General features: G+C 41.5%; 1 protein-coding gene and 1 long non-coding RNA gene across 2 annotated transcripts; one reads left to right on the top strand and one right to left on the bottom strand.

Annotated features, from left to right (window-relative positions):
• LOC309706800 lies at positions 1 to 13,224 on the top strand. The gene is made up of 4 exons (XR_014276798.1): positions 1 to 76; positions 283 to 374; positions 1,090 to 1,170; positions 13,031 to 13,224. It is a non-coding gene; the product is annotated as an uncharacterized lncRNA (long non-coding RNA).
• On the bottom strand, positions 10,696 to 27,347 carry LOC309706789 (endothelin-3). Its single transcript, XM_082533631.1, has 4 exons — positions 27,058 to 27,347; positions 26,201 to 26,438; positions 13,231 to 13,383; positions 10,696 to 12,297 (listed from the first exon to the last, which is right to left on the bottom strand). Exons 1-4 carry the CDS (start codon positions 27,128 to 27,130, stop codon positions 12,219 to 12,221), a joined length of 543 nt encoding a protein of 180 aa, XP_082389757.1. The 5' UTR covers positions 27,131 to 27,347; the 3' UTR covers positions 10,696 to 12,218.

Raw genomic sequence — 27,347 nt, 5'->3', positions numbered from 1 at the left:
CGGGGCGGGGCAGCTGCAGCCTGCGAGTGCGCTGTTGGGGAGCTAGGCAGACAGAAGAGAACTGAAGTTTGACCAGGTACCAAAGCAAATCATTCATACTGTACAAATAATGTAAATATGACGGTGTATCAAGAAAGACTGATGTCAAACTGATCACTTGACCCATATTACGTTACTTTCTCTTCAATGATATAACAAATGGCGAAATGAAAAGCCGAACAACAACAATGCTGTTTTTTTAGAGAGTCTTAGCTTACATGTGTGTTTATTTCATATTTTCAGTTGTTTCCCTCCACGGCTAAATAAATCGGCTTCAGTAATGCACTGATATACAAGAATGGACATAAGGAGCTTCTTTCAAAGAAAAAACTCTGGTAGTATTTCATATATTATGGTTTGTATGTTGTTCAGTATATTTCTATGCAAAACAAGAGGAATTTCAATACACAGCAGTATATTCACAGTTTAAACCAGATATTTACATACACTTTATGGAAAACACAAGAACATTTTTTACTGTACAACATCAATTTAAAGTAAACCTGTTTTGTTTTGGATAAATAAATATTGAAATATCTTTTGAATTAGTTAAATGTCAGAATAAAGAGAGACAGAGCTGTTTATTTTTTATCACTTTCATCAAATTTAGGAGCACATGTACACTAAGTTTATTGTTAATTAATAAGAAACTGCAGAAGATTCCATTCTGAGCTGAAGAAGCTTCTGATAGGTTAGTAGAGTCCATGTGAGTAAACTGGTGGCACAGCTGTGGATGCATATAAGGCAAAACACAGAGCCTGTTTCTGTGACATGGGAACATCAAGAGATGTCAACCAAAACACCAGGAACAGAACTGTGGAGCTCCATAAGTGTGGCTCAGTTTGAATACAATTTGGTGCCATTTACAATTAAGAAATACAGATAGTTTCTCACTTTACTCTTAAAGTTAACAAATATGTTTTTTATATTTATCAATCTAAAAAGATAAACATTTAGTCTGATTTGATGGTACAATTAAAAAAGTGTTTGTGTTTTGATCTGAAGAGTACATAAATATGTGGTTTCAACTGTATATTTGATGATTGTCAGCACAAAGAGGGAGAGAGAGGAACAGAGGGGGAGAGAGAGGGAGATGGAGAATGAGGACAGAACAGAGATGAACAAGAGCAGGTGAGACACACATGTTAGTCAAATGGTTGTTTACCAAAAGTATCACCGTATCATAGGTCCTCATGTATCTCGTACCTAGTGTTTCTTTTTAGGTTTGTTATTTTTCAAGTTGTATATTTATCAAGTTATGCAGGCTTGTTTGCACAACAAGGATAAATAATTATATAAACTTTTCTCAATCTAAATATTGTACTTCGGTAGAATTAAAAGATAAGTGTAGTGCAGGTCTATGATGATTTTTAGTGCTACTATCATCTAGTTCTGATTCTGGTTCTGTCTTGGTTAAATCCTCAGTACTCCTGATTTTGAACTGTTGTAGTCCTGTTTTAATTCCGGATCAGTTCTGGGTCTGGTTGAATTGGGGTTTAGTCCTCGTGTCTTGATACAGCCCGACTTTGTTCTGCCTTGATGCATATGTGATATATATTTTTCCCTATATGAAGTCATTCTTTTTTGAACAAAACTCAAAACAGAGCCAATTAATCTTTCAGTCATTTGTAACCCCCCCTCCCCCCCCCCAAAAAAAAAATAAAAAATAAAAATCCCACATGCATACTACCCTTTAGGGCTAAGCCCCGGGTGTTTCAAATGTCTGGCTCCGCCTCTGGTCCACACTTTTTCCATCAATTGTTCCGCCTGTCCTGCTCACATCTCCAGTGGTTGTACACGTTGTCATTAACGTGGCTTCACTCCACATCAGCCACGCCGCTTTGCTCGCTAAAACACCGGTGTCGGCACATAAGGACGCTGTCATAGCCTGTCAACGACGTGGATTAGCTGCGTATATACGAATGTGAATCGCATCATTGGCTGGACTATGGGATAAGGTGGCATCGTTCTAATCCCATACGGGAGCAGCCAGTCACTGACTAATACTGCAAAACAGAATTGTTAAAGTTTTAATTTTAATTTCAATTCAGGTTAGATTTTTTTTGTGCGCAACGCAAATTTTCTGTGCGCAGAGACGTGCCAGCAGTGCGCAATTGCGCACGTGCGCAGCTTAGAGGGAACATTGCTCAGGAGGAACTGATGATCAATGATCTCAAGTCAGCTGGGACCATAGTCACCAAGAAAATGGTAACGCCGTGAAGGACTGAAATCGTGCAGTGCCTACAAGGTACCCCTGCTCAAGAAAGTACATTTACAGAAATGTTTGAAGTTTACCACTGTACATCCCAATGATTCACCATGTTTGGAGGAGGAAGAATGCTCCCTGTGACTCTAAGAACACCATCCCCACCGTCAAACATGGAGGTGGAAACATTATGCTTTGGGAATGTCAAGGGGACAGGACAACTGTACTGAATCAAAGGGAAGATGGATGGGGGCATGTATCTCCTTCCCTCAGCCAGGGCATTGAAAATGGGTCGTGGGTGGGTATTCCAGCATGACAATGATCCAAAACACATAGCCAAGGGAACAAAGGATTGGCTCAAGAAGAAACACATTAAGATCTCGGAGTGGCCTAGTCAGTTTCCACATTAATGACTTGGAGAGGATATGCAAGGAGGAGTTGGACAAAATTGGAGGATTTGCCACCAAGTACTAAAGCATGATTTGCAAATACTTATTTCATCCATGAAAATGAGAATTAATTTATCACTTTTATGAAATGCATTTTTCTGGATTTTTTGGTTATTGCTCTGACTCATCCTTTGATCCCTGGAGTCCCCGTTTCCCCATCATCTGTTGTATATATCACTTTGGTATTATCACTGTAAATGAGATGAGATGAGAGATGAGATAGCCTTTATTTGTCAGTTGCAGGTCTTTTGCCCACAACCGAGATGACAGACCTTGCCGACCGTACATACAATACAAACATCACATTGGGGAGACAGGTCAGGCCAGGTAGCGAGGAAAAAAAACATTGAAATGTGCAACACAAAAGGATAATCAAATCAAATCAAATCAAATCACTTTTATTGTCACATCACATGTGCAGGTACATTGGTACAGCACATGTGAGTGAAATTCTTGTGTGCGAGCTTCACAAGCAACAGAGTTGTGCAAAATACAATAATGTAAACAAGCAAAATACAAGAATGGCTACATCTGAAACTAATAAATATATGTACAATATATAATAGTATATGCATTTCTGGATGTGTATACTAAATATTTTTCTACGTGTGTGTGTGTGTGTGTGTGTGTGTGTGTGTGTGTGTGTGTGTGTGTGTGTGTGTACACATATTTTACAAATTAAATAGAGTAAACAATAAATAGAATATATAAAATAAAATATACAGAGTGAGACATGTGCAAAACAGTGGCGTTACTGTACAGTATGGAGTGCATAATGTTAAAGTTCCAGTAGTGGAGGTGAGGTGTCTATGACGTGTTCAGCAGTCTGATGGCCTGGTGGAAGAAGCTGTCTCTCAGTCTGCTGGTACGGGACCGGATGCTGCAGAACCTCCTTCCTGATGGAAGCAGTCTGAACAGTTTATGGCTGGGGTGACTGGAGTCCTTGATGATCCTCCCCGCTTTCCTCAGGCACCGCTTCCTGTAGATGTCTTGGAGGGAGGGAAGCTCACCTCCAATTATCCGTTCAGAGCACCGCACTACTCGCTGGAGAGCTTTGCAGTTGTAGGCGGTGCTGTTGCCATACCAGGTGGTGATGCATCCAGTGAGGATGCTCTCAATGGCACAGTGATAGAAGGTCCTGAGGATGCGGGGGCTCATGCCGAATCTTTTCAGTCTCCTGAGAAAGAAGAGGCGCTGCTGCGCCTTCTTCACTGTTTTGTTTGTGTGTACTGACCACGTAAGATCCTCAGCCAGATGTACTCCAAGGAACCGGAAGCTGCTCACTCTCTCCACAGCAGCGCCGTTGATGGTGATGGGGGTGTGTACTTCTCTGCACCTCCGGAAGTCCACTATCAACTCCTTTGTCTTTGCGACGTTGAGGGTGAGATGGTTGTCTTGACACCAGTGGGTCAGGGCGCTGACCTCCTCCCTGTAAGCCGTCTCATCACCGTTGGTGATAAGACCCACCACTGTAGTGTCGTCCGCAAACTTCACAATGATGTTGGAGTTGTTAGTGGCCGTGCAGTCGTAGGTGTAGAGTGAGTACAGGAGAGGGCTCAGTACACACCCCTGTGGAGCACCAGTGTTCAGTGTGATGGGGGATGAGGTGATGCTGCCCAGTCTGACCACTTGGCGTCTGTCAGACAGGAAGCTAAGGATCCAGCTGCAGAGGGAGCTGCTCAGTCCTAGATCCTGCAGTTTCCTGTCCAGCTTCGAGGGAACGATGGTATTGAATGCTGAGCTGTAATCTACAAACAGCATTCTCACATACGTGTCTCTCTTCTCCAGGTGTGACAGGGCAGTGTGTAGTGTCAGGGCTATGGCATCATCAGTGGACCTGTTGTGGCGGTATGCGAACTGTAGAGGGTCCAGTGAGTCGGGTAGTGCAGAGCAGATGAAGTCCCTGACCAGCTTCTCGAAGCATTTGCTTACGATGGGGGTCAGGGCTACAGGTCGCCAGTCGTTCAATGAGGAGATGGTGGAGGATTTGGGTACAGCAATGCACAGGTATCAACACACCATAACACAATAAACACAGACAAGCAACATGGGAAAGAGTTCCAGTGTGTACATCTGATCTGGGACCGCTGCAATCTTTCGACTGCGCCTCCAGCTGACCCGATGTCCACATCACGGGGGAGGTAAGCGTTGGAGGTGGCGTTGGATCCAGGGTAGAGAGGGTGATGCGTCAGTGAGTGCTTATCAGTATCAGTATATGTATGTGTGTGCGTGTCCATAGTTCAGCTGAGACAGTGTCCTTCGCCCTGCCAGGCTAAGTAAACAGTCTTCCAGCCAACCCAGGTGGCCTTGTAGGGAATGGGAAGGAACAGACTCAACACAGTCGTTATCAGGGAGTTGTTGTTCAGCTCCAGCCTTGAGCTGGCGCCGAAGGGGTAGCCGGGTTATGATGGTAATTGAGAATTTCAAGCTGTTTTTTAACACTCCGACACTGGTCTCTCAGTCTCCCGTTAATAGCTGCGAGCTTCTCCGTGATGTTATTAGCCGTCGATTCTGTGGTCTTGTCACTCTTTTTTGCTCACATAGCAGATTCTGAGACCTCACGACCGCAGCCAACTGATCCGAGGTGTAATCCAGCTCCGCCCAGAGATGTTGTTCTGAGTTGATTCTTTCCTGATGTAATCCAACATACATACGCTCAAAGGTGTTATTCTGAGCATTCACTGCAGTCGTAAGCGCCTCCAAGCTCTTAACCATGCTGCCTTCAGTGAGCCCTTTCTGAGAAGTCGCACCTGTCGTTCCAATCCCAGCGGGCAGCCTTGTGGGGGTTTGAACAGCCGGTTCCGCTCTCTTAATTCTCCGATAAGCCAGGGCCAAGCCAGCTCCGATCAGCAAGAACCCTGTTATCATGGTTCCGAATAGGTAGATATCTTCAGCGTCCTCGATCGACAGTCCCGCCAGGCACACGATCCTCTGCCACCCGTCCATCGTGTATCCAGCAGGGAAAGTCCCTCCAGGGCACTCGGGTTCTCCCGAGCCCAGAATTCTCGTTAAAGGGTGTCAATAGCATTCAGAGACCAGTTGATCAAATCCATAATTCTCTTTTAGGTTTTAGACACAGACTGTGAGAGAGTGTTCCAGGGAAAGTAATACAAAAAAGACACGAGACTAGACAAGGACATAAGAACTAGCAGGAAAGATAAGGGAGAGGAGAAAAGTGCGTCCACCTCCTCTGAGAGCTAAAGTAAAATAATAAAATAAACTCACTACACCTACCATTACCCTGAGGTTCAGCAAAGGACACATGAATCGTTGCGACCAGTTTTGTTTAGAATCCACCTCTCCACTTCACACCCCCTTCACTCTCTCCAGACTCACCTGACCTTATATCTGTTCCTCCTGTATGTCATGATCTGGGTCTGGATCTGGATCTCTTCCTTCACATAGACTGTATGACTGTGCGATAGATCTGCTCTGGGCGCTCCCATACCCTCTAGACACCTGCATAGTTTACCCAAACCTGAACGTGAATGCATGGAGAACTACATTAAGGATTCATTAGCTGCTAGCATAATTCAACTCTCTTTCTCTCCACTTAGTGCTGAGTTTTTGTGGGGGGGGGTTTGTTGTGGAGAAGGATAAAACTCTGCATCCATCTGTTGATTTCCGGGTCTCAGCACAATCACTGCAGAAAATAAATATCCACTGCCTTTGCTGATGTCTGCTTTTCAGCTTTTGCAGAGTCCCATCTTCAGAAAACTTGACCGCTATCTCAACCTGACCTCTACCATCAATTTATTATGGAGATGTCTCCGACTCAGGCCTGGGGGGTGTTCTTTCTCAACAACAGGACAGTACTGCGCATTCCTGTGCTTTCTATTCTTGTCACTTCTCCCCAGCTGAACACAACTATGATGTGGAGGATCATGAGTTACTGGCCATAGAGGAATGGAGGCATTGGTTGTAAGGAGCTGAGCATCCCTTTATTGTATGGACTGACCATAAGATCCTGGCTTACCTCCAGTCGGACAAGTGGCTCAACGCTCGTCAAGCCAGGAAATTAAATTCTTCACACAATTTAATTTCACAATAACTTACAGGACTGTGTCCTGGGATGTCAAACCGGATGCTCTCTCCCAGCAATTCACCACCTCTGATAATCTCTCAGATGAGTCAACAGTCCAGCTTCAGTCGACTGTCCACTAAGTTCAACAAGCCGAACCCAATCCTGGAAATGGTCCATCTAGTTGGCTATCTATGTTCCGTCCTCCACTCATTCCAAGGTAATTCATCATGCACACATCGCCAAATTCTCTTGTCACTCTGGAATCAACCAAACCATAACATTCATCCAGCACCTGTTCTGGTGGCCTATACTAATCAAGGATGTCTGTGAAAATGTGTTAGCATGCTCTATATTCGATTTTGTCACTGGACTTATTGGTTCACCTAGGCTGCACATTTTGTTGCTCTGCCTAAACTCCCTTCATGCCTAGAGACCGCCAAACTCCTTACCAATCATTTATTCCAGCTTCATGGCATACTGTTGGACATCGTTGTTGACCGGGACCCCAGTTCACCTCACACGTGTAGGCTGTGTCCTGCTCGGCCGTGGGTGCTACGGCTAGTGTATCTTCCAGGTTTCATTCCCAGACCAATGGCCAGGCAGAGCAGCCCAACCAAGAACTGATGACTGCCCTTCACTGCATCGTCGCTACTAATCAAACACTTGGAGCTCTCAGCTGTCCTGAATTGAATATGCTCACAACATTATGACCTCTTCTGCTACCTGGCTATCTCCATTTGAATCATCTCTTGGCTATCAACCTCATCTCTTCCTATCCCTCGAAGGTGAGCTCTCTGTTCCATCTGTTAAATGTCATCTCCGCAGGTGCCACCGTGTCTGGAGGGCCATCCAGGCTGCTCTGCTCTGCACAAAGGAAGAGAATAAATGGTGGACTGCAACTAAGTCCCTGATCCTGTACAGTCCTGATCAGCAAGTTTGGCTTTCTACTCGTGTTATTGCCCAAAGATTTTCTCCTTTATTGGCCCTTTTGTTATTGACTCTATTATTAGGTCCCGCTCTGCCCATCTTAAATTACCCCAAAACATTACAAATCCATAATGTCTTCCATGTGTCTCAGCTGAAACCTGTCAGCTCCAGTCCTTTTTCTGTGTGTACAGACCTTCCTTGGATTTCCCTCCCTGGAGTGTTTGGTGAACCTCCCTGAGCTGAGTGAATGTGGAGTGTTCAAAGTGTCTTGGATATTTGGCGCTCCCTCCTCCCTGGATCCCTGGAGGCCCAATTTCCCATCACCATTTGTAAATATCACATTGGAGGGAGTGCCAAATATCCACAATACAAGACACTCCACATTCATTCAGCTCAGGCAGGTTCACCAAACACTCCAGGGAGGGAAATCCAAGGAAGGTGTGTACACACAGAAAAAGGACTGGAGATGACAGGTTTCAGCTGAGACACATGGAAGACATTATGGACTTTGATGTTTTGGGGTAATTTGAGACGGGCAGAGCCTGTCAGAGACACAGCCCTGTGTCCTCACATACTGTGGGGGCTCAGTGAGGTAGTCCAGTATCCACTGGGACAGGTGGTGGTCCACTCCTGACAGCTTCAGCTTGTCCCTCAGAAGTCCAGGCTGGATGGTGTTAAAAGCACTGGCAAAATCAGAGAACATGATTCTCGGAGTATGTCCAGGCTTCCCCAGGTGGGTCAGAGCTTGGTGCAGGAGGCACCTAGCTCACAAAGCCAGGCTGGTTGGTGAACTGCAGCGGATCCAACGAAGACCTCACCGTGGGGTGGAGATGTTTGAGGACCAGCCTCACGAGGGTCTTTATCAGATGCAAGGTCAGTGCTGACCTAAGCTATCAGTGTCATCCCCGTGAGGAACACTACACTACATTCAGTCATTCACCCATTCACACACACATTCACACACTGGTGATGGCAGCTACATTGCAGCCACAGCTGCCCTGGGGCGCACTGACAGAGGCGAGGCTGCCAGACACTGGCGCCACCGGGCCCTCTGAATAACTTTCTTGAGTGAGTAATTAAGTAATGTACTGTAATGTAATTGTAGTAACTCCATGGCAGACCGGTCCACAATTCAATGCTTTTCAGCATACTTTTATTGACTCGCTTCTATACACGGTTGTCGTTCCTGCACAGCTGCAGCTTTTCAGCCACCAGCCGAACTTACAAACACCAACAACAACCACATTTAACAGTCACAGACTTTTACGCCGGTGAGGCGTGATTGCGGATTGCAGGTGCATCCGCCTTCCCTGCAGCGAAGGCCACCCAAGTGGCGAGCAGCGGCGACGCAGCACTCACGACGTCCATCTTCGGCTGCGCACGCCTAGTCCTCCACCTCTGGCTGGGCCGGTGGTGGGCCTGGCTGTTGCTCAACGGCCCTCCTCTGGGGAGCAGGAACGGATGCCGACCCCTACCGGGCACCAGCCACTCCCACCCGAGGAGTGAGGATGGGTGCGCCACAATAATGTATTTCTGGGTTAAAAGGAAAACATGAATACCCCATCTAATCAAAAAAGTAAACATTTCCAAATGTGAGAGGGTTTCTGTTAAGTGTGTGCCATCAGTATTGTGCAAACACAATTTAGTTTGCACTAAAAACTTCTCATAGTCTTATTCTCACAGTTTTATTTGAGAACACAACATCTGTCCGTACCAATAGAATACATTCCTCAGAGCTATGTTCATTAAATCTTCAAAGCAATGCTCATACCATGTATTATTAAAAGATCAAAACATAATGAAAAACGCTGAAGAATAACCAACATGAATGAATTTACTCCATGACTGACTCCAGCATTTTCCCAGGTGTCTTAACTTGTTATTTGGCTTGAGACTGTCCTCTGCCAATATCAGGAACAACCACAAACCACAAGCTTTTTTTTAATTTAGTCACATAATTGTTCTATTTATCACTCGTACTCGAATGGTTCTGTCATTACAAGCCCGTGTGGGCAAAGAAGTGGGTACTTTAATTTATGTGGAACATTCTTGAATATGTTGTGTTGGCAACAATCCTGCAGTCACAAGTTACAGACAATACGAAAGAACTGGCTCTTATATGCTTAAGGTACATTCCTCTGCCATAATGAGGAAAATTGTCCAGATATAATTAATGTGGGGTCGGGGGGGGGGGCTGTAAGGCTAATGCCCTTGGGTAAGGTCCCATGTTGTTCAGATGGCATGCAAGTACCTTGAATTACCACCGTATACAAGTGCAGACCATTACTGGAACTGTGTAATGCAATCCCTGGATTTTAATTGCATCTCCAGTTAAAACACAAACTGCCTTATTTTGTTACTACATGTTGCTAAGAGTGGCATATTGGCAGAGATATAAAATTTGGTTGATTTTTAAAAACTTTTATTTCAGAAACCAGGCTGTAGGCGGTCAGTAATCACTGTCATTCCACGGTACGTCTAAGACTGTGTTTATGCCACGTAAACCATAATTAAGGCTGGGCAAAAAAACAACAAAGATTAGGAGATCTTTGTGGTCATGGTTAAAAACCAAGTCTGAAGTGTTTTTGACAAAACTCTTGTGTGCGAAAAAGTCACTGCACACCCATTTAATAGCACTTACTGATCCAAGCCATCATTCAACAGGACAACAAGTACACATTGTCTGCTGGAGTGTGACACGATGCAAATCCTTCTTTACTCTTTTGCAGGAAAATTGCAATACAGATCCATCTTTCACAAACATGTGCAGTGTTCCTAGTTTCACACAGTGTTGACTGCTTCTTACACTGGCATGGAGCAATGCCCCTTACCCAACTTCATGTTCTTCAGAATTAGTGAAATTCTTTACGACACAGTATGAACGGTGCTAAGTTCTATTGACGGGTAACACAAAGGTTTTTTGACTACTCTTGACTGATGCCTAAATACATATACGGCAAATACTGGCACTTCTTTGGGATAATTTTATATGCATACTATATAACATTAATGTTACCCTGTCTAGGAATCATCGGCATGTACAAACCATGCACAGTTTTAATATTTTATCTTTATTTATTACAGAGACATAAATACAGCAGATTTAATATGAATGCTAAAGCTCTCTGAAGTTATGCTGCATAGCTCTGTATGTCAGTTACTCAAATGCAGGATAATATTTATAATAGTGCTGACCTCGCTGTGCAATACAATAAACATGGTGTGCTGACTTTATCAGAACAGATACAACAGCTAGTTGCAACAGTTTATTATCCCTGTGTAACGGAGCCTCTGATCAGACATGTTAATTAGGTATCAAGTTTATTTTAAATATCTTTAAATAATCCTGATGTTCATCAGAATGTTTCAAACATGAAGCAAAGAAGTCTTCCATTTGTCCGAGTTCATCTGCGTTTTAGTTATTTTAACATCCGTCCTGCACAGGTGGTCAGCTGTTTACTCCGTGGTGCAGTCATTTACCTTTTAACATCCACCAGACTGCCAGTTAACCACGTAGTGGTAGAGTTAGTTAGTCGACATTTAGCCACGGGGTAAAAAAGCATAGTTTTAGAAAGTTGAAACATCTTAACTTTGAAATCAACTCTCTTATATGCACTTTGGCTTTAGAGATCTTCTATTAGATTTCCATGTGCTATGCCAGAGAGGTAAATATAACAGAGTAGATGTGAATCTAACCTTGCCAGTACTCCCCAAAAGATTACTGCCAGTATGATGGATGTTAAGAGGTTAAGAAAAACAGACGAAAAAGAAGTGGCACCTTAAATTTACTTTGTGGTACAAACTTTTGTACTTTTCTAAATTTTTCAATACAGAGACTTGCTGGCTAGAATAATCAGATATATCTATATACAACATCTTATCACACACTTTTACTATCGTATTTGGTTTGTATGAAAAATAACTTATAGCCTTTATATATTGGAACACATTTCACACACACACGACCGTGGAATGGATTCAGCTTATAAAACAGACTGCTAACTTTTGTTTTCAGTTCTGTTACCTCCAAAAATCTCAGACGTGCTTTACAATAAAGAACATCCTTAATGTAATGATACAAAGAAAAAAAAAAAGATATCCTGACTCTTTCAGTAACTGTGACAAACTGAATTTGTAAAAAAAAGAAAGTAATGCTGACTTCCTGGCTTTGATGTTGTGCCAATGTTGCCATGGAGTTTCAGTGATGTCCCTGGAGCAGAGGCATCCACATTGTGTGTGAGCAACCAAATGTCTTATAGTCCGCACAAATCAGCCACTAGCTTCAGTTGTGTCAGAGTAATGGAAACCATCATGCACACCTGCTGAACAGACACAGGCAGCAAGTTCTGAAAGATGAGCAGAGGTTGGCAGGAGAGAAGAGGGGCGGAGATTCTGTTAGTGGAACGTGGAATTGCTGGCTTTTAGATTTGTGCAAGCACCTTTGGTGTTACACATCCTTCAGTCTGATGACAAGACACTACAAGATATCCACCTACAGAAACGCAGACATACACGCTATGTCTTAGAATGTGTAACCACTTTTCAGTTCATAGGCCTGCCGCTTTTAATGCACTTATTTCACAGCAGGGCCACTCCGCTGAGTTGCTGTCCTCTCGTCTGTTTTTGGCAATGCTGTGTGTGGTCTCGTCTGACTGTGGAAAAACAACACACATCTTAAAGTCAAATTCAAAGAGGATCATTTCTGAAATACTGAAAATAATTACAATCATTATTATTGTTTATATGTCACCCTATTAGAGCACTTCGCTCTCGCACTGCAGGCTTACTTGTTGTTCCTAGAGTATTTAAAAGTAGAATGGGAGGCAGAGCCTTCAGTTTTCAGGCCCCTCTCTTGAATTATATATCTGTTAGTTGAATAAGTTTAATTAGGTAACAGTAAGGTTGAACTCCTTTGCACTGGAAAAGAACGATGTCATGATCCTGGATCTCTGACCCCGTGTTTCAGTTTGAGTCTTTGTTTGGTTGCAGTTTAATTTTTCACTTTGTGTATTCACTTTATATTTATGCCCAGTAAGAGGTTTTGGCTGTTTTGCACTCCCAGTCTAGTGTTCAGGTTTTTCAGCTCTCCACTTCCGTCATGTCCCCTGAGCTCCTTGTGCTGTAAAGTTAGAGGTGTAAATTTGATGCATCCCCAGGATGCTCACTAAATACAGGAGGCTAAATCATTCATCCGCTGATAGACTGGCCACCTATAACAACTGCAGTAGGCTTCAGACCCCTTGTGATGCTAAGTTGGACAAGAACAGAAAAGGATGGATGGAAATATCTGTCACCGAATGTGAACAAAGCTGATGATTCAATGCTGTCTTCCAAGTATATCATGTGTTACTTCCTCTTTATGCTGTCTCTGTTCCGGCATGCTAGAACCATCTGGATGCTGTGGTGAAGTTATTTATGGCACAGCAGAAGAGGATGAAAATTGTGCTGTTAGGTAGGTTATTGCACTACAGCAACATTTTGGGAAATGTAAGACATTTTAAGACCTTTTAATTTTTTTTTTAAAGAAATAGAATAATACTGGCATACAACACATTCATTTGTTTTATTTCGTATCACACCTCTACCTGATCTTGCAGAAGCTGATGCAGTCCACGTCGCTGTATTGTGAGCACGCGCAGCGCTGAGCCTCCACCCCTATCCTCACCCGCTCGGTCCTAGTGGAGCGTCTTAAACGCAGGGAACCCTGGTAACTGGACATACCAAATGGTACTGTGTGCCTAAAAGAAGAAAAGCAGACACAATGCACTTACTGACCACAGAACTATGAGTTTTACAGCTGGAAGCATACATCAGTGTTACAGTTTCCACAAGTACACTTTACTGGGTGATATGAATTTTGTCATCACCTGCCCCCTGTTGTGACTGCAGAGACACTACACTACAAAGCACCAACATGCACCCTGAAGGATGGAACAAAAGAGAACAGCTACTCTGTGGCTTCCCCAGCTGCCTGTGTGCATGTCCACAAGCAAGCATAATCCTGGCCTTGGGATGTTTATTCTCTGACTCTGCATCAAAGGGGTGCAGCTTACACTCTGTTGTGGTTATATGAGGGTAAAGGTACTCTGTGGTGGTTCTAATTTTTGTCTTCCAACTCTGTGATAAAAAATGGGGGCAGAATATATAAAACACCTTTCGGAACAATTCAATCCAGCACATCACGACCACAACACGACACTGCTGCCTAAAAATATCCCTGTTATTCACTTCTTAACATCAAGCAGGTGAGCCATCTAAGTTGAGGATTCAGTTAATATCTGTTCCTTTTCATGAAATTTTCACCTGATTAGTTTAGACCAGGGGTCTGCAACCTTTAACACCCAAAGAGCCATTTGGACCCGGTTTCCACGCAAAGGAAAACACTGGGAGCCACAAATACTTTTTGAAATTGACATGAGGTTGTTGTCTGATTTGCTGAGCCAGAGGATGGATGTCAGAGAAATGAAAGAAGTGTAGTGACCCTCTTTTTTTTTTTAGGATGAAAGATAACACTATATTGTTTTTTTACCTTTATGCTTTGTTTGAACAACTACAGTTTGCTGCTTATGAAATCCATGAAGTGCTACAGAGAAAATTACATTTTATTTATGTAATTAACACATTTTGAACTCTTAAAGAAATATAACAAAAGGAAAGCTGAACTAAAACGATCCAGCAAACAAAAACTGTTATATCGCCTTTGGGCTTTTGGAGCCTTGACCTGACTTTACAAAAATAATTGGAAAAAAAAAAGCTGCAGCCATGCGTGCAGCCGCGTGTGAAAAGTGGTCAATAAAGAGATGCTGAAAAGCGTGTTCATGCAAACATCGTCAGGTCTGTTTACAATGGGACTTCTGCTCCTGAACCTCTGCGCACAGCGTCTGCAGGTCGGGGCTGTACGAAGCCAGTTTCATCTTTACGCAGGACTGTAAGCTGTCGTCTGTGAGGCGTGAGCGGTGGTTGTTTTAACATAGTTCACGGTGGAGAACAGCTGATAATGTGGATCCATAATTGGCCTACCTGGGGTTGAAAGTCTCGATAAATGCGCGGCGTTTCGGCGGGTACACCAGCTTCCGCGAGTGTGACGCTTATTTTGGTCGATGAAAAAATAATAGAATATAATTTTATTTTTATATTTCAAGATCACAATAATCTTCCAATTTAGAACTACAAGGTAAAAAAGAACTAAACACAAATAAAATACACTTCAGCTAAATACTTCTAATTTATTTTCCCAAACCACGCGGAGCCGCAAAATAAAGACTAAAGAGCCGCATGCTGCCGACCCCTGGTTTAGACCAAACAGACAGTAATGTGAAAACGTATAGGACTTCATTTGAATTGTAACATTTTCTAGTTTCTGGAAATGCTTTTTGAGCATATGTATAAAACAAAAGGCAACACCACGCTAGCTTTTTGGGTTTTTTTTAAATCATCCATGGCTATGACTCCAACCTCAGTCCCAAACGTAGCTCCAAACTCTGTCTGTTTTTGGAGAAAAGCAAAAAGGAGAGAAACATAACGACTTTTTCCTGGACTTGAAATGAAACAATAAAGATGCACTAACGTCTCAGTTTCTACAAAAATGATATATCAGCAAGTACAGAAACTTTTGCACAGTTTCTCTGTTTTCATGGACAAATTAATGTAAATGGAAACAGAGATCTTCATGCAAGTTTTGGCTTCAGTCTGGAACAAATGGACACTGCCAGATGCTTAGTTTCTGTTTTCATGATGTTTTGTCAGGCTTTAACTGCAAATGCCCTCAACTGCTGCTTTTTCAGGCGTTTTTCTATATATATATATATATATATTATATCAAAAATCTAATAGATGGCAGCAAAAGTAAAAGCTATAACTTTTAATGCATTTTTAAATGATTTGAACCCAAATTCCATGTTAGTTTTCTCTTTTGTGGGCATTTTTTATACATTTAGGATGACAGCCAGAGATACTTAGTTTTTAATTCCTTGAGCTTGAAGTTATATTTTATGTTTTTGAACTTTCACATAAAAAAACATTCAAAAGTCAAATAGTACAATGTCCTACGAGTCCAAAATAAAAAATTCATATTTTTACTAATCCCTAATAAAAACTGAAAAACAGATCATACCTTTGAAAAATGAGTGCACTAGTGATTAGCCATCAGTGCCAAAGAATGGAGGCAGTGCTAATCCAAAGATGGAAGGAGATTAATTCTTTCTGATATCAGGCAAATTTATTGCAGTTTTTTGTTAATATATGTTTTGTTTTTCTTTGTTAACCGTAGCCAGACAAAAATGGACTGGTCAAACGAACAGGCCCATATAAAATGCTGATATAAAAGATGTGAGGCAGCTACACTGCTATGCTGCTGTGGTTTGGGTCCATGAAACACCTCAGAGGAAAGGCTCATTGCAAATCCAAAGTTTTTGTGACTGATCACCGTTATCCTACAACGACTCCATCTAGATGTCGTGAAGGCTCACTGAATCAAAAACAAGCTCAACTTTGTACACTTTCTAATCAGAGTCAGTTAATCTTAACTTTAATCACTTTCAGCTGCTTTGGTATTAATAAAATTAACAGGTGCACTAGAGGGGGAACAATGAGACGATTACAAACAGACTTCATTAGGGCAGCCTGAGGACCCGGCGTCCTCTAGTGGAGCCCGATCGGCATTTGCTTTAGAAGACCAGAGTTTGATGGTCCACTACTGGTGCCCTGTGCTTTTTATAGTAAAGTTCCAGAGATATAAAGTCATTGAGGAATAAGGGTATCTTGGCAGCACCCTAATAACATGTTTTTTTTTCATGTTTTAAATTTATCATCTATCGATCAATCGTTCACTTTCTTTTCTTTTCCAAATAAGTTGACTAACGTAACAAATTTTTTCACTGAGATTTTAACTTCGCAACAGGCAACCAGGTTTCTAGGTGTGGAGTCAGTGTTAGAATGCACATGATAAAAAAGCATTTCACATTTCACAAACTATGGTCTCCTACAGGCTTTTTCGCCCATCGCTTCCAGTGTTACAACCCTAAACTGATGTCCTCCATCTGGTGGATGGCCAAACTAGTCACCAAATCCCCTCTCTTTCTTCCCCTGATATGTCAAACACAGATCTCCATAATTAAGTTTGTCTATCAGTACTACAACAAAAAATGACAAAAACCAGACCAGTTAGAACCACGCTGTACATGTAAACTCATCATGTTGACCTTGCTGTCCAGTCTTGTTGGAGTCTCCCTAAATAGCTGTAAACTGCTATAAAGTGTGAGCTGGAAAAAACAGATCACTTCACAGTGAACATGTTGTTTCCTTTGAACTTCAGAAGCGGGTCTCTTGAACAATATAAGCTGTGGTGCTGCGGGAGGGGCGTCACGCTGACCACGAACCTCCTCTTCTCTACTCTTACAAACAGAAACAGCATGTGGGTGATCCTTTCTCTTACAAAATGTTTCATCTACTGACTTCCGAAAGGAGAGACGGTCTGTCCACACAGAACTCAGTCAGTATCTTCACATGCATCTGCATCAGGGTTTTAAATCAGAGTCAGTGTAGAAGACATTATCCATACCTCTGTATGAGTTTAATGATATGGCTTTGTCACATGTCTGGGTACAGATCTTTGTCATTGTAAGCTTTCTTTTATTAAACATATACAGTATTATTTATTGCGATGGCTGTGACTCGGGTGTTGCAGAAGGTCGATGCACCGATCCTCTGCTCCTCCAGTCGACCTGTCGAGGCGGAGAATGCTGAACCCAGAGTTGCCCTCAATGTAACCATCAGAGTGCGAGAGTCATATGACTGTGTGTGTAACTGGGTGAATGATATTTTTAATTGAAAATGCTTTGAGTGTTGAACTTGAGCAGGAATGCTACCTGTCAGTGAAATTGAGCCCTGAGGGTAAAATCAGGTAAACTCTACCTGGAGAGAGAAGTGCAGTCTGACTGATTGTTACTCTAGTTCTGAGTATTTAACCTTTTTGCATCCACCAGATTACTGGTGACCCATCGTGAGTATAAGGTTGTGGTAAGGTAAAGCCAGGCCTGTCCTGCAGGTTTTATGTGTCCTTGATCCAACACAGCAGATTTAAATGGCTAAATTAGCTCCTCAACATGTCTTGAAGTTCTCCAGAGGCCCAGTTGTTACAGATTTGGTGGTATTGCAAAAAACAGCTTTTTCGGGTGACTGAGTTTTCATAAAGTCAGCCACATACATAAACAAGCTTGTATGTATGATTATGTAGAGTAATGAACTCAGCCTGAAAGTTCCCCACATGATGAGACCTCATACATTTAGGAAAATAGCTGTTCCACATAGCTGATTTCTATCATTAACCCTCTGAGGTCAAAGTCATCTTCACCGATGACCCTAACCGCGTACGATCACAACATTTCTTGTTTGTTTCTTGTTTGTTTAAATTGTTCCAAGTTCTGGAAATCGTGGGATGAAAGAAATAGCCGGCTAATTAATCTACTGACCTTCCAGTTGGTAGATGACCCACTCTATCTCCTGAGCCACAGCTGCCTTAAGGGAAAAAAAACACTATCCAAACCTGCCTGGCCCTTTGTTTGTTTTTCTAGCATGTTAGCAGTGTAGCATCCACAGTTTTATGATGTTATGTTCAAATTTTGTGTGATGGTAGATAACAATAACATTTCGAGTGGATTTAATTTTGGTGAAAATCAGGTCAAGGATAAAACCAAGTGTGAAAATCTGTCAAAGCTTTACTTTACCTGCAATTTTTTATGGACAGTCTTCAAAATTTACAACAATATACTAGACCTTTGAGGCTATGCGTACCAAGGTTGGCTAAGCATTTGACCTTGATCTTTATTGTTAGCGCCTGAGGTCACTTTTCAAATGAAAGTGCCTGGAGATACCTGTACAACAAACTTTTTATTTTCTCAATATGATGGCGTCACGGTGACACCATAACAGGCTGAAGTCATCATATTTTGAGATACAAACAGGCTGACATCAGGATGTTGTAATAAAAACACAAGTATAGCCCTTACCCTGCTGAATTGTGCTCTCTTGTTAAATCATGAGTTAACTTTCCAAAAAACGTAATTAATTAAAGTTCAGTTTCACTAGTCACACTCAGGGTGGATTACTGACAGACCTGTTGAATCAAGAAATAACCTAAATAAAACCTGTCTGACAAAGTGAAGTAGGCTTAAAGATCTGAAAAAGCAACACATCGTACCATGAAACAACCTCAAGAGCCAAAAACAAACTGTCATCACTGACATCTAATCAGTCTGGAAAGGGTGAAACACAGTGAGAAACACTATCCACTAATGGAGAAAACGTGGAACAGTGGTAAACCTTCCCAGGAGTGGCCAGCAGACCAAAATGACTCCAAGAGTGTACTGATGACTCATTCAGGAGGTCACAAAAGAACTGAGAAGTAATCTAAAGAACTGCAGGCCTCACTTGCCTCAGTTAAGGTCACAGTTAATGATTCAACAATGAGAAAGAAACTGGGCAAAAATGGCATCCAAGAGTTCCAAGGCAAAACCCACTGCTGTCCAAAAAGAAACAAAGGCTCATCTCACATTTGCCAACAAACATACCGATAGTCCCCAAGACTTAATATTCTGTGGACTGACAAGAGAAAAGTTGAACTTTTTGGAATGTGTGTGTCCAGTCACGCATTTCATAAAAACAACATCATACCAACAGTCAAACATCGCAGCGATAGTGTGATGATAGGACATAGACTACCTGCCACAAATGAAAACATCCTGAAAGAGAATGTCGAGCCATCAGTTTACGCCCTGCAGCACAAGTCGCACTTGGGTTGTGTAGCAGGACAGTGACCCTAAACACAACAGCAGGTCCACCTCTGATTGACTCAATAAAAACAAAATGAACGTTTTGGAGTGGTTAAAGTTAAAGCCTGGACTTAAATCAAACTGACATATTGTGACATGAGCTTAAAACATGGCATTCGGGCTGAGGTGGCTGGGTTAAAATTCCTCTGTAGAAATGTAAAAGACCCACAGCCAGTTATTGCAGTTCTTTCAGTTCTACTTTAGGTAAACCCTCTACAAAGTGTATATCTTTATAAACTAGTTTTCTGATACAGTACAGGAAAAAATGTTGAAACATTTACATGAAAAAGGATGAGCATCCATGCTTAAGACTGATGTTAGTTTATATTCTGAACATCCATAAATCTGGAGTGCAATGTTAAAAACATAACTGTGATTTATTTAAGCGAGCCCCAACAACTTCACCCCCTATAAACACATTAATTACACCTAAACCTTTAAAGTCACCAGATAATCTTACACTTCTGACAGCATGCATACCTCACACTTGTTTGATCTTTGCCTTTCAACTTGGGATGGAGGTCGGTCTTACCATGCATCATACACATTTTCACATTAGTAGTAACAAAAATGATACATGACTGAGACAGACAGAGGCACGCACCAAAATCTAACTCTGTTATTACAGTTAACAAGATGGTGGCATAAAACCTTAGGAAACTAATTTTAGTCCAATCACTTATGTTCACCTTTTCAACATGTGAAATTTCACCCAAAACATAAAATACTGTTTGCAGACTACTGCCAAGTGATATGTTAAAAGTAAACCCCAATGCCTGATGTCTAAGGATGACCCTTGACCTCCTCAATGATATCCCCATTTACGGCTGAGTTCGTTTTTATGTTTAGCGAGTAGGGCTGCCACGATTAGTCGACTAGTCACGATTACGTCGACTATCAAAATCGTCGACGACTAATTCAATAGTCGACGCGTCGTTTGAAGCTTTGTAAGATCACAAAAGACGCAGGAATAAGTAGCAGGATTTAAGAGTGTAATAACGGACTGAAACAGAAGATGGCAGCACTGCATGTACAAGGATGCCAGCTGCCGTTAAACCCCGAAGAAGAAGAAGCAGCTGTGTCCCAGAATTCATAGCACAGCCCTGCTCAGTTTCCAACAATGGCGGCAGCTAGTTAGTTTTAATATTACTCTTATTATTCTTTCTGGGTCACAAAATAAACGTTTAACATATTTTCAGGTGAGAATGTAGCTGTGTAAACCTCAAATATCTGCTCAGTTTATCAAGACACCGCATATTTTCAAAAGCGCTCCGATGTTTTCAGTAGGGTTGCCAACTCCCTGAAAAATAAATAAGGGGCACCTCGTGGCCAGGGCCGGGCGACCCAATTGTCTTCACCCTTCCCAGTGTGGTGAATTTTCTAGCTCTTTTTTTGTGTGTGAAATTATTTTTTTAACCATTTGACTTGAATTTGATTTAAGTAGATGTGTATTCTTTGTGATATGAACACATGTGAAACAAATGATCATTTAGCCATTTATTTTTAGCTCAAAATGACAACATTAACACAATAAAACAGGTCTCCTTCTTAAACAGAAGCCTGTCATGCTTAACTTTTGAGAATATAAGTAAATCTTTCTTTAAAAGAACTTTGTCCTGCTTAACTTAAAATAATAGAAAACAATAGAAAGAAAAATATTCTTGTAACAGTGCACATTTAGTGCATTTAGTACAATTGGCTTCAGTTGAGGTATTATTTCAGCTTTTCTAATGCTAATCAGCTGCTCCTGTTTGTAAACCCACTTGCTCCGATGATTACGCATCTTAACTCATCATCATTATTCATCTATGTATTACTTTTATGTATTAGTCATCTATTTGTTGTAATCATCTATCCTTGCAGTTGTTTATTACACAAAATAAGTTATATTATCACACTTCTGGCCACATAGCGCTGATATTCATTGCACATGCCCATCTTAACTTTTTCCAGCCAGGTGTTTTCCTTTTCCCATTCTTCCCTTTGTCTGAGGGGAACAAACATTGCTGCTCTAATGCTGGGCTCACACTGTGCGGTTTTAGGCCCATTTTGAGCCGATTTTTGAGTGATCGGACCGATTTTGGCCTTCATCGTGCATCGTGTAGTATACGTGGGGTAACGAGAAGTGATTAACACCTCATGACCAGCTCCCGATCATCAATCGCTCGTGAGGGTGTCACCACAGCCGCTCACACTGCTCACGCGCAAACACGTAAACGTCGGTGATGGAGGCACAACTTGTAGAACTTTGGAAAGCTCATCCGAGCCTTTTCGATGTGGCATCACAAAATTATCACGACCACAACAACCATGAAAATAGTTGGATTTACATTGCTGCTCAGTCACAGCTGCCCGATCAATGTTTTTCATTAGCAATTTAGCAAAGTTGATGGTGGTGGTGTGTCTGTGTGAGTGAAAGACAGAGAGAGCGAGCGCGACAGATTTTCTGTTATAACCTTCATTTTATGGACGCACAGTGTGAGCACTCAGGTCGCATCAGAGCATCGGGCGGTATAGTGTGAGACCTGCATCGTGACCTATGAACTTCTAACCCCTGCGAGTCAATCGTGCAGTTTGAGCAGGAGCTGAATAACGTGACTGAAAAAATCGCACAGTGTCTGCCCAGCTTTAGGTGTACTGTCGTCCGAGACTTGCACCGCAGTGTCTGCGTTTGTTTCCCTGTTGGCCATGCTTCTTGTTGTGGTCATTTGTTGTCTTCCGGTATTTTCTCCGTAAGCGACCTTTCCTCGACCAATGAGATGAGTGGTAATCTGAATTGTCATACTCGTAAGTGTGCTGTCAGCTCATTGGTCACAAAGCAGGAGAGGGGCTGGGAATTATGCTTTCCAACAAAGCGTTAATTCCATTAACAGTTATAGACTACTTTTGATTCTCACTGTATTACGGGACAAAGTGCGTCCCTTATTAGCTCAATACGGGACGTGTACTTTTGTTTCGAAATACGGGACGATTCCGTATTTTAAGGGACGGTTGGCAACCCTAGTTTTCAGAGACGTCTGTTACCCACTAGCTCGATAGCTAGCCGGGGGCTAGGCTCACTAGAGCCGTGAGAACACCGGATTCCCACCAGATCATTTTCAAACCCACCGCCGTCTTTCGCTACTCAGGTTAAACATATATATAAGTCACTTAGATAACTTAAAAATTTTATTGTTTGGCTTTTTTCAGTATTTTATTTGTTCCTGAGTAAATCGTCTGAGTTTATTAAACTTCACCGAAACAATCTGCAAATTTAATTAAAATTTAATAAACTACCATCTTGTCTTTATTTTTAGTTAGCACAGACCTTAAACACTTAAAGCTGTAAGCTAATGATAGTTATATAAGAGCAGATGCTGCTGGTGCAATAAGCTGTACGTTTTACGTCCAATGGATGATCTGATTAGTCGACTAATCGCAAAAATAATCGGTGACTAGTTGACTATCAAAATAATCGTTTGTGGCAGCCCTAGTAGCGAGCAAGTTAACCGTTGATATTTTGCAAATTAAGTGTCACACATGCATGCATTTTGGCCTTGCAGTTCTTCTGTCATAAACATATTAATTTGGGTAGATCAGACAGTTGAAATTTCATAACATGAGTGAATGTTATCGTAACCCTACCCGTAATCTATGCATCTAGTCTAGCCTACTTTCCTCTGACCCAAGACAGGTTGCTTGTGACTGGAAGGAGACAATGGAAATGTTGATTTGAGACTATGTTGATTTATACTTAAATAGAAAACAAATTGAACAGTAACAGATGCTGTACATGTATGTAGAACCAAACCTACCCAATAATACAAAATGCAACAGTTTTGTAATCGAGAAACTTGGATACTTGGAGTATTATATTTTATCAAATCCCTTCAGAACAAAAACCACAGTTTCAACAGTTTGGCCTGTTCGTCCACACCTGGTCACATTTCTGGCTGCACCACTGCTTAAAAATTGGGAGCTCTGAACCTGCTGTGCCAGTATTGATTAATATCTGCAATACATGTGAAGAGGAAAGACATCTTGATTCACTCCACATGGCACAATGCCCAGGTACCAAAGGAAGAAAGCCGACACACAGAGGCTTCATCTGTAAGGTGTTACTGCAGAGAAAAGGAGCTTCTTTGATCTCATCGCAGATGTTCGCTATTGATCACATGTACTTCTGCATGTGGTTACAGGACACAGTTGCTGCTCTGCACTGAAACCAGGCTGACAGCTTTTACTCTGCTGCTGATGGCCACACTTCAAGCAAAAATCTGAGAACTGATAGTAGATGGATGACCAGATACCATTCCCCTCCTGGCTCTAACCATCACCCCACTACACACATTCTCATAACACATTACGTCTGGGTACTGCTAAACTTGCCCTGAGGCCTGTTGTTTGAAATCAGTAAAGGCAGCTAAATCTACATACTACTCTGCAGATAGGCATTAGTTAATGTCTTCTGTTGCAGGTGAATGAGCTTTTGCTTTGTCTCTCACTTATCAGTGATGAAAAGGTTCAAAGCGAGTTCAGCTGTGGAAAGAAAAGCGCAATATTTAGAGATTTCAAATTGAAGACTGTTAAGCTAATATAAAGGAACAAGAATGCCGAATGAGTGAAAAACAGACGAAGGAAAACAATAGTCTCGGCTAGTCAAACCTATGTGATTGGTGTTGGACAACCCGTTTCTTCTGTTTTAAGATTCAACTTTAGAGTAAATTTCCAAAGGGTTCTTTCTATCTCACATTCCAAGGCTACCTATAAACAATCCAAACATCCAAGATGGCCAAAAGGTGGACACAGCCCTCCCCTGCTGCCTGCAAGAAATCCTCAGTGGAATTAAAATACCAGAGGGCTCAGGGTCTAGACCTTTACGGATTATATGGAATCGCTACACTTCACAAAGACACAGGAAATACTGACATATGAGAAAAAGCCCGTAGCAATGGGCCAGACACCCCATACTCCCGCATATATATATATATATATATATATATATATATATATATATATATATATATATATATATATATATATATATATATATATACATATATATATATATATATTAAAATAAATATATGGTCATTTTGAATTTTATGCTATCAACATGTTTCGAAATAGGTGGGGCAATAAATTACTGGAAAAACCGTCACCATTGGGGGGAAAAAGTACTCTATAGAACATCTCATAAAGCAAAGGCATAATAAAATCCCAGAGAGATTCCTTGTTTTCTAAGTAAATATGGGGAGGGGTCCATCGTACTGTTAAAGTCTGTTCTAAACAGAATTTAGGAATTTCATGATCTATGGCTACTCAAGAAAAATGTTCACAAAGAACAAAACGGAAAACTTAATGGGAATGAGACAGCAACCAGCCAGTCTGATTGGTCAGTGAATTGTCAGAGTTATACAAATGGAAGTTAAAACTCTTCCATCCAAAGAGAAAATATACTGTAACCAAGATCTGAGGACAATGCTGTTGTCTCTGGTATTAAGCTCTTTTAAATGCACTGAGGTGAAGTGCAAACTTTGCCTGGCAGCTGACCAATCAAAATTTTCAATTTCATCAAATCGAAAGAGGAGAAGAACCATCAATCTTGTTAGCAGTGCACATTTCTTCGCCAGCATCCATGATATTATGACACCAAATCACAACAACAGTTGCATCAAGGCACTTTATATTGTTAGCTAGACCCTACAATAATGCATATAGAGAGAAAATGAACAATCACATGACCCCAATTGGCAACAATGTTTCAGTTTTTCACAAATACACAAACTATTCACCCAGCAGAACTTATCTATTGGACCTTCCTTGCATTCACTAAAGTCATTGCCAACGCTGCTCAGATCCAAAGTATTTACACTATCTTCATCCTGCTCTCTTCCTTCCACTTTTTTACTTTGCTTGATAAACACAATTTAAAACTGTTCTATAAGATACTTTCCAAAAAAATAATTCCTGCGTAGTTGACATCAAAAGGTTTGTGGGCATTTTGCACAAATTACAGGGAGGAAGGTCATGAAGTACAAGCGTTTCCCAGCATGCCTCTCTGCCTGCAAAGTTATTCAGAAAATGTGCTTAATTTAATCAGTAAAATGTGAAATGGCTGAGTAAATATTTGCAGTTGAAATTTAATTCATAAGGAAAATGTATACTGCATTCAAGCAATGTTTGGCTTTGGTTCACAAGATAAAATCTTATGTGTCCAAATTGTGTGAAGCATCCAGTATAATGTAGACAGGGAGGGGCCCACTTTGAAAGACATTTTCACGGGGTGCCTGCTACCTTCTGGGCCCGGCTATCTCACCACATGTTTTCCAACAGCATTGCTAATATGAAAAAAAATAAGGCCAGCTAACCTGGCCTGCGAAAACATTCAGCCAATTAAGAAGCAAAACACGAGACAAAGGAGGCCTTGAACTGTTGAGCCGCTGAAACCCTATATCAAGAAGAAATGTTCGACTTTTAAAACTACAGCACCCGGCCTCCCCAGATCACAAAGACTCTGAAAATGTAGCTAAAGTAAGAAGTGATGCAGATCAAATGATCAAAGAAATCTAATTTCTACGTATCAACATCTGATTTCTTGTCTCTGTATTATTTGTGTACAGTGCACACTAAGAAACATGATGCCCAACACATTAGTAACCTATAGTAACCTAATAAGACATTAGCTACACACATCACTTGCTTAAAAACTGGTGCAAACTGAGAATGCCTGGAGAAGGACACTTACTCCGGTGTGTTGATCCAGATGATATCCAAGTGGCAGTAATACACACACTCCTTGTCTTTGTAAGTGTAACATGTGCACCTCTTGGATCGCCTCCTGGCTAATGGTGGCTCGCAGTCAGAACACGGCTCAACGTGGGAAGCAACAGTGGCGAGATCCTCCACCCCGCCAGGCAGACGTGCGCTCTGCTCGAATGCTTTCACCTCCTTCCTCTGGCTCACATCTTTCTTAAATGAAGAACCTGCAAGATTACAGCATATGAGAGCTTCCTCTCATAGTCTTAACCTGAAACAGCGTTTGGTAAAGCATGGAAAAGCTCTTTATAGATGCATGTATATTACATTTCTGCTTGAAAAGGTTACAAAAGATCCAGATTCTAGAGTAGTTAAAAAAAAATCAAGCATAAATAGTTACATATTTTAGTTTCATAACAGTAATTGGTCAATTCTGTTGAGAGTAGAGTTTGTCTCAGAGAGAAAATATATGTATATATATATTTAAAGTCCCAGTCGGAGTCTTTGATGGAACTTTAAATAGTGAATTTCTTGTTTTAGTGATTCAAAACAATAAAAATACCGAACGCGTTGGAGTCACAAAACACCGACGAGTTTTCAAAAGATCTAAGACATAACATGTGCTCACTTTTAGTGGGATTTTTTTGGTGTTTTAAAAAGGTTAAAACTGTATAGATATCATGACGTCAATTGCAATGTTATAATAATCGATTTCAGTCTAATTGCATGTTTTGATCTAGCTGTTGTGACCTGTCAGTCACTGCTGCACAATAACGCACACCAGCTGGTCTGTGTGATCATTGCTTCATTAAAACACAAACACAACAAGGACCGACCACTACTCACCGTTGGTCAAAGATGCTGTCACCACGATTAGAAACAAAACTCCCACATCAAGCGATGATGATGCGTTAGCCATCACACGTCAAACATTAGAAATGAATAATCAACTTAAAAAAAACAAACGAAAAAGTCGAAATGTGAGAACAGGTGAATGAAAACGTCCGAAATTCTCGAGTATCTTATCTCAGTGAAGCGAGTCAAAGATGTCCTCATAGAGCATCATGTGTCTGATACAACTCTGCACCGCTGCGCTTCCACACTCCGTTTGCCTTTTACAGCCACTGGGGTTCGTT

This window comes from Aulonocara stuartgranti, assembly GCF_965226115.1.
Source record: "Aulonocara stuartgranti genome assembly, chromosome: 5".
Taxonomy (NCBI): domain Eukaryota; kingdom Metazoa; phylum Chordata; class Actinopteri; order Cichliformes; family Cichlidae; genus Aulonocara; species Aulonocara stuartgranti.
Note: the sequence above shows the minus strand (reverse complement) of the source record. Positions and strands in the feature narration are given on the sequence as shown.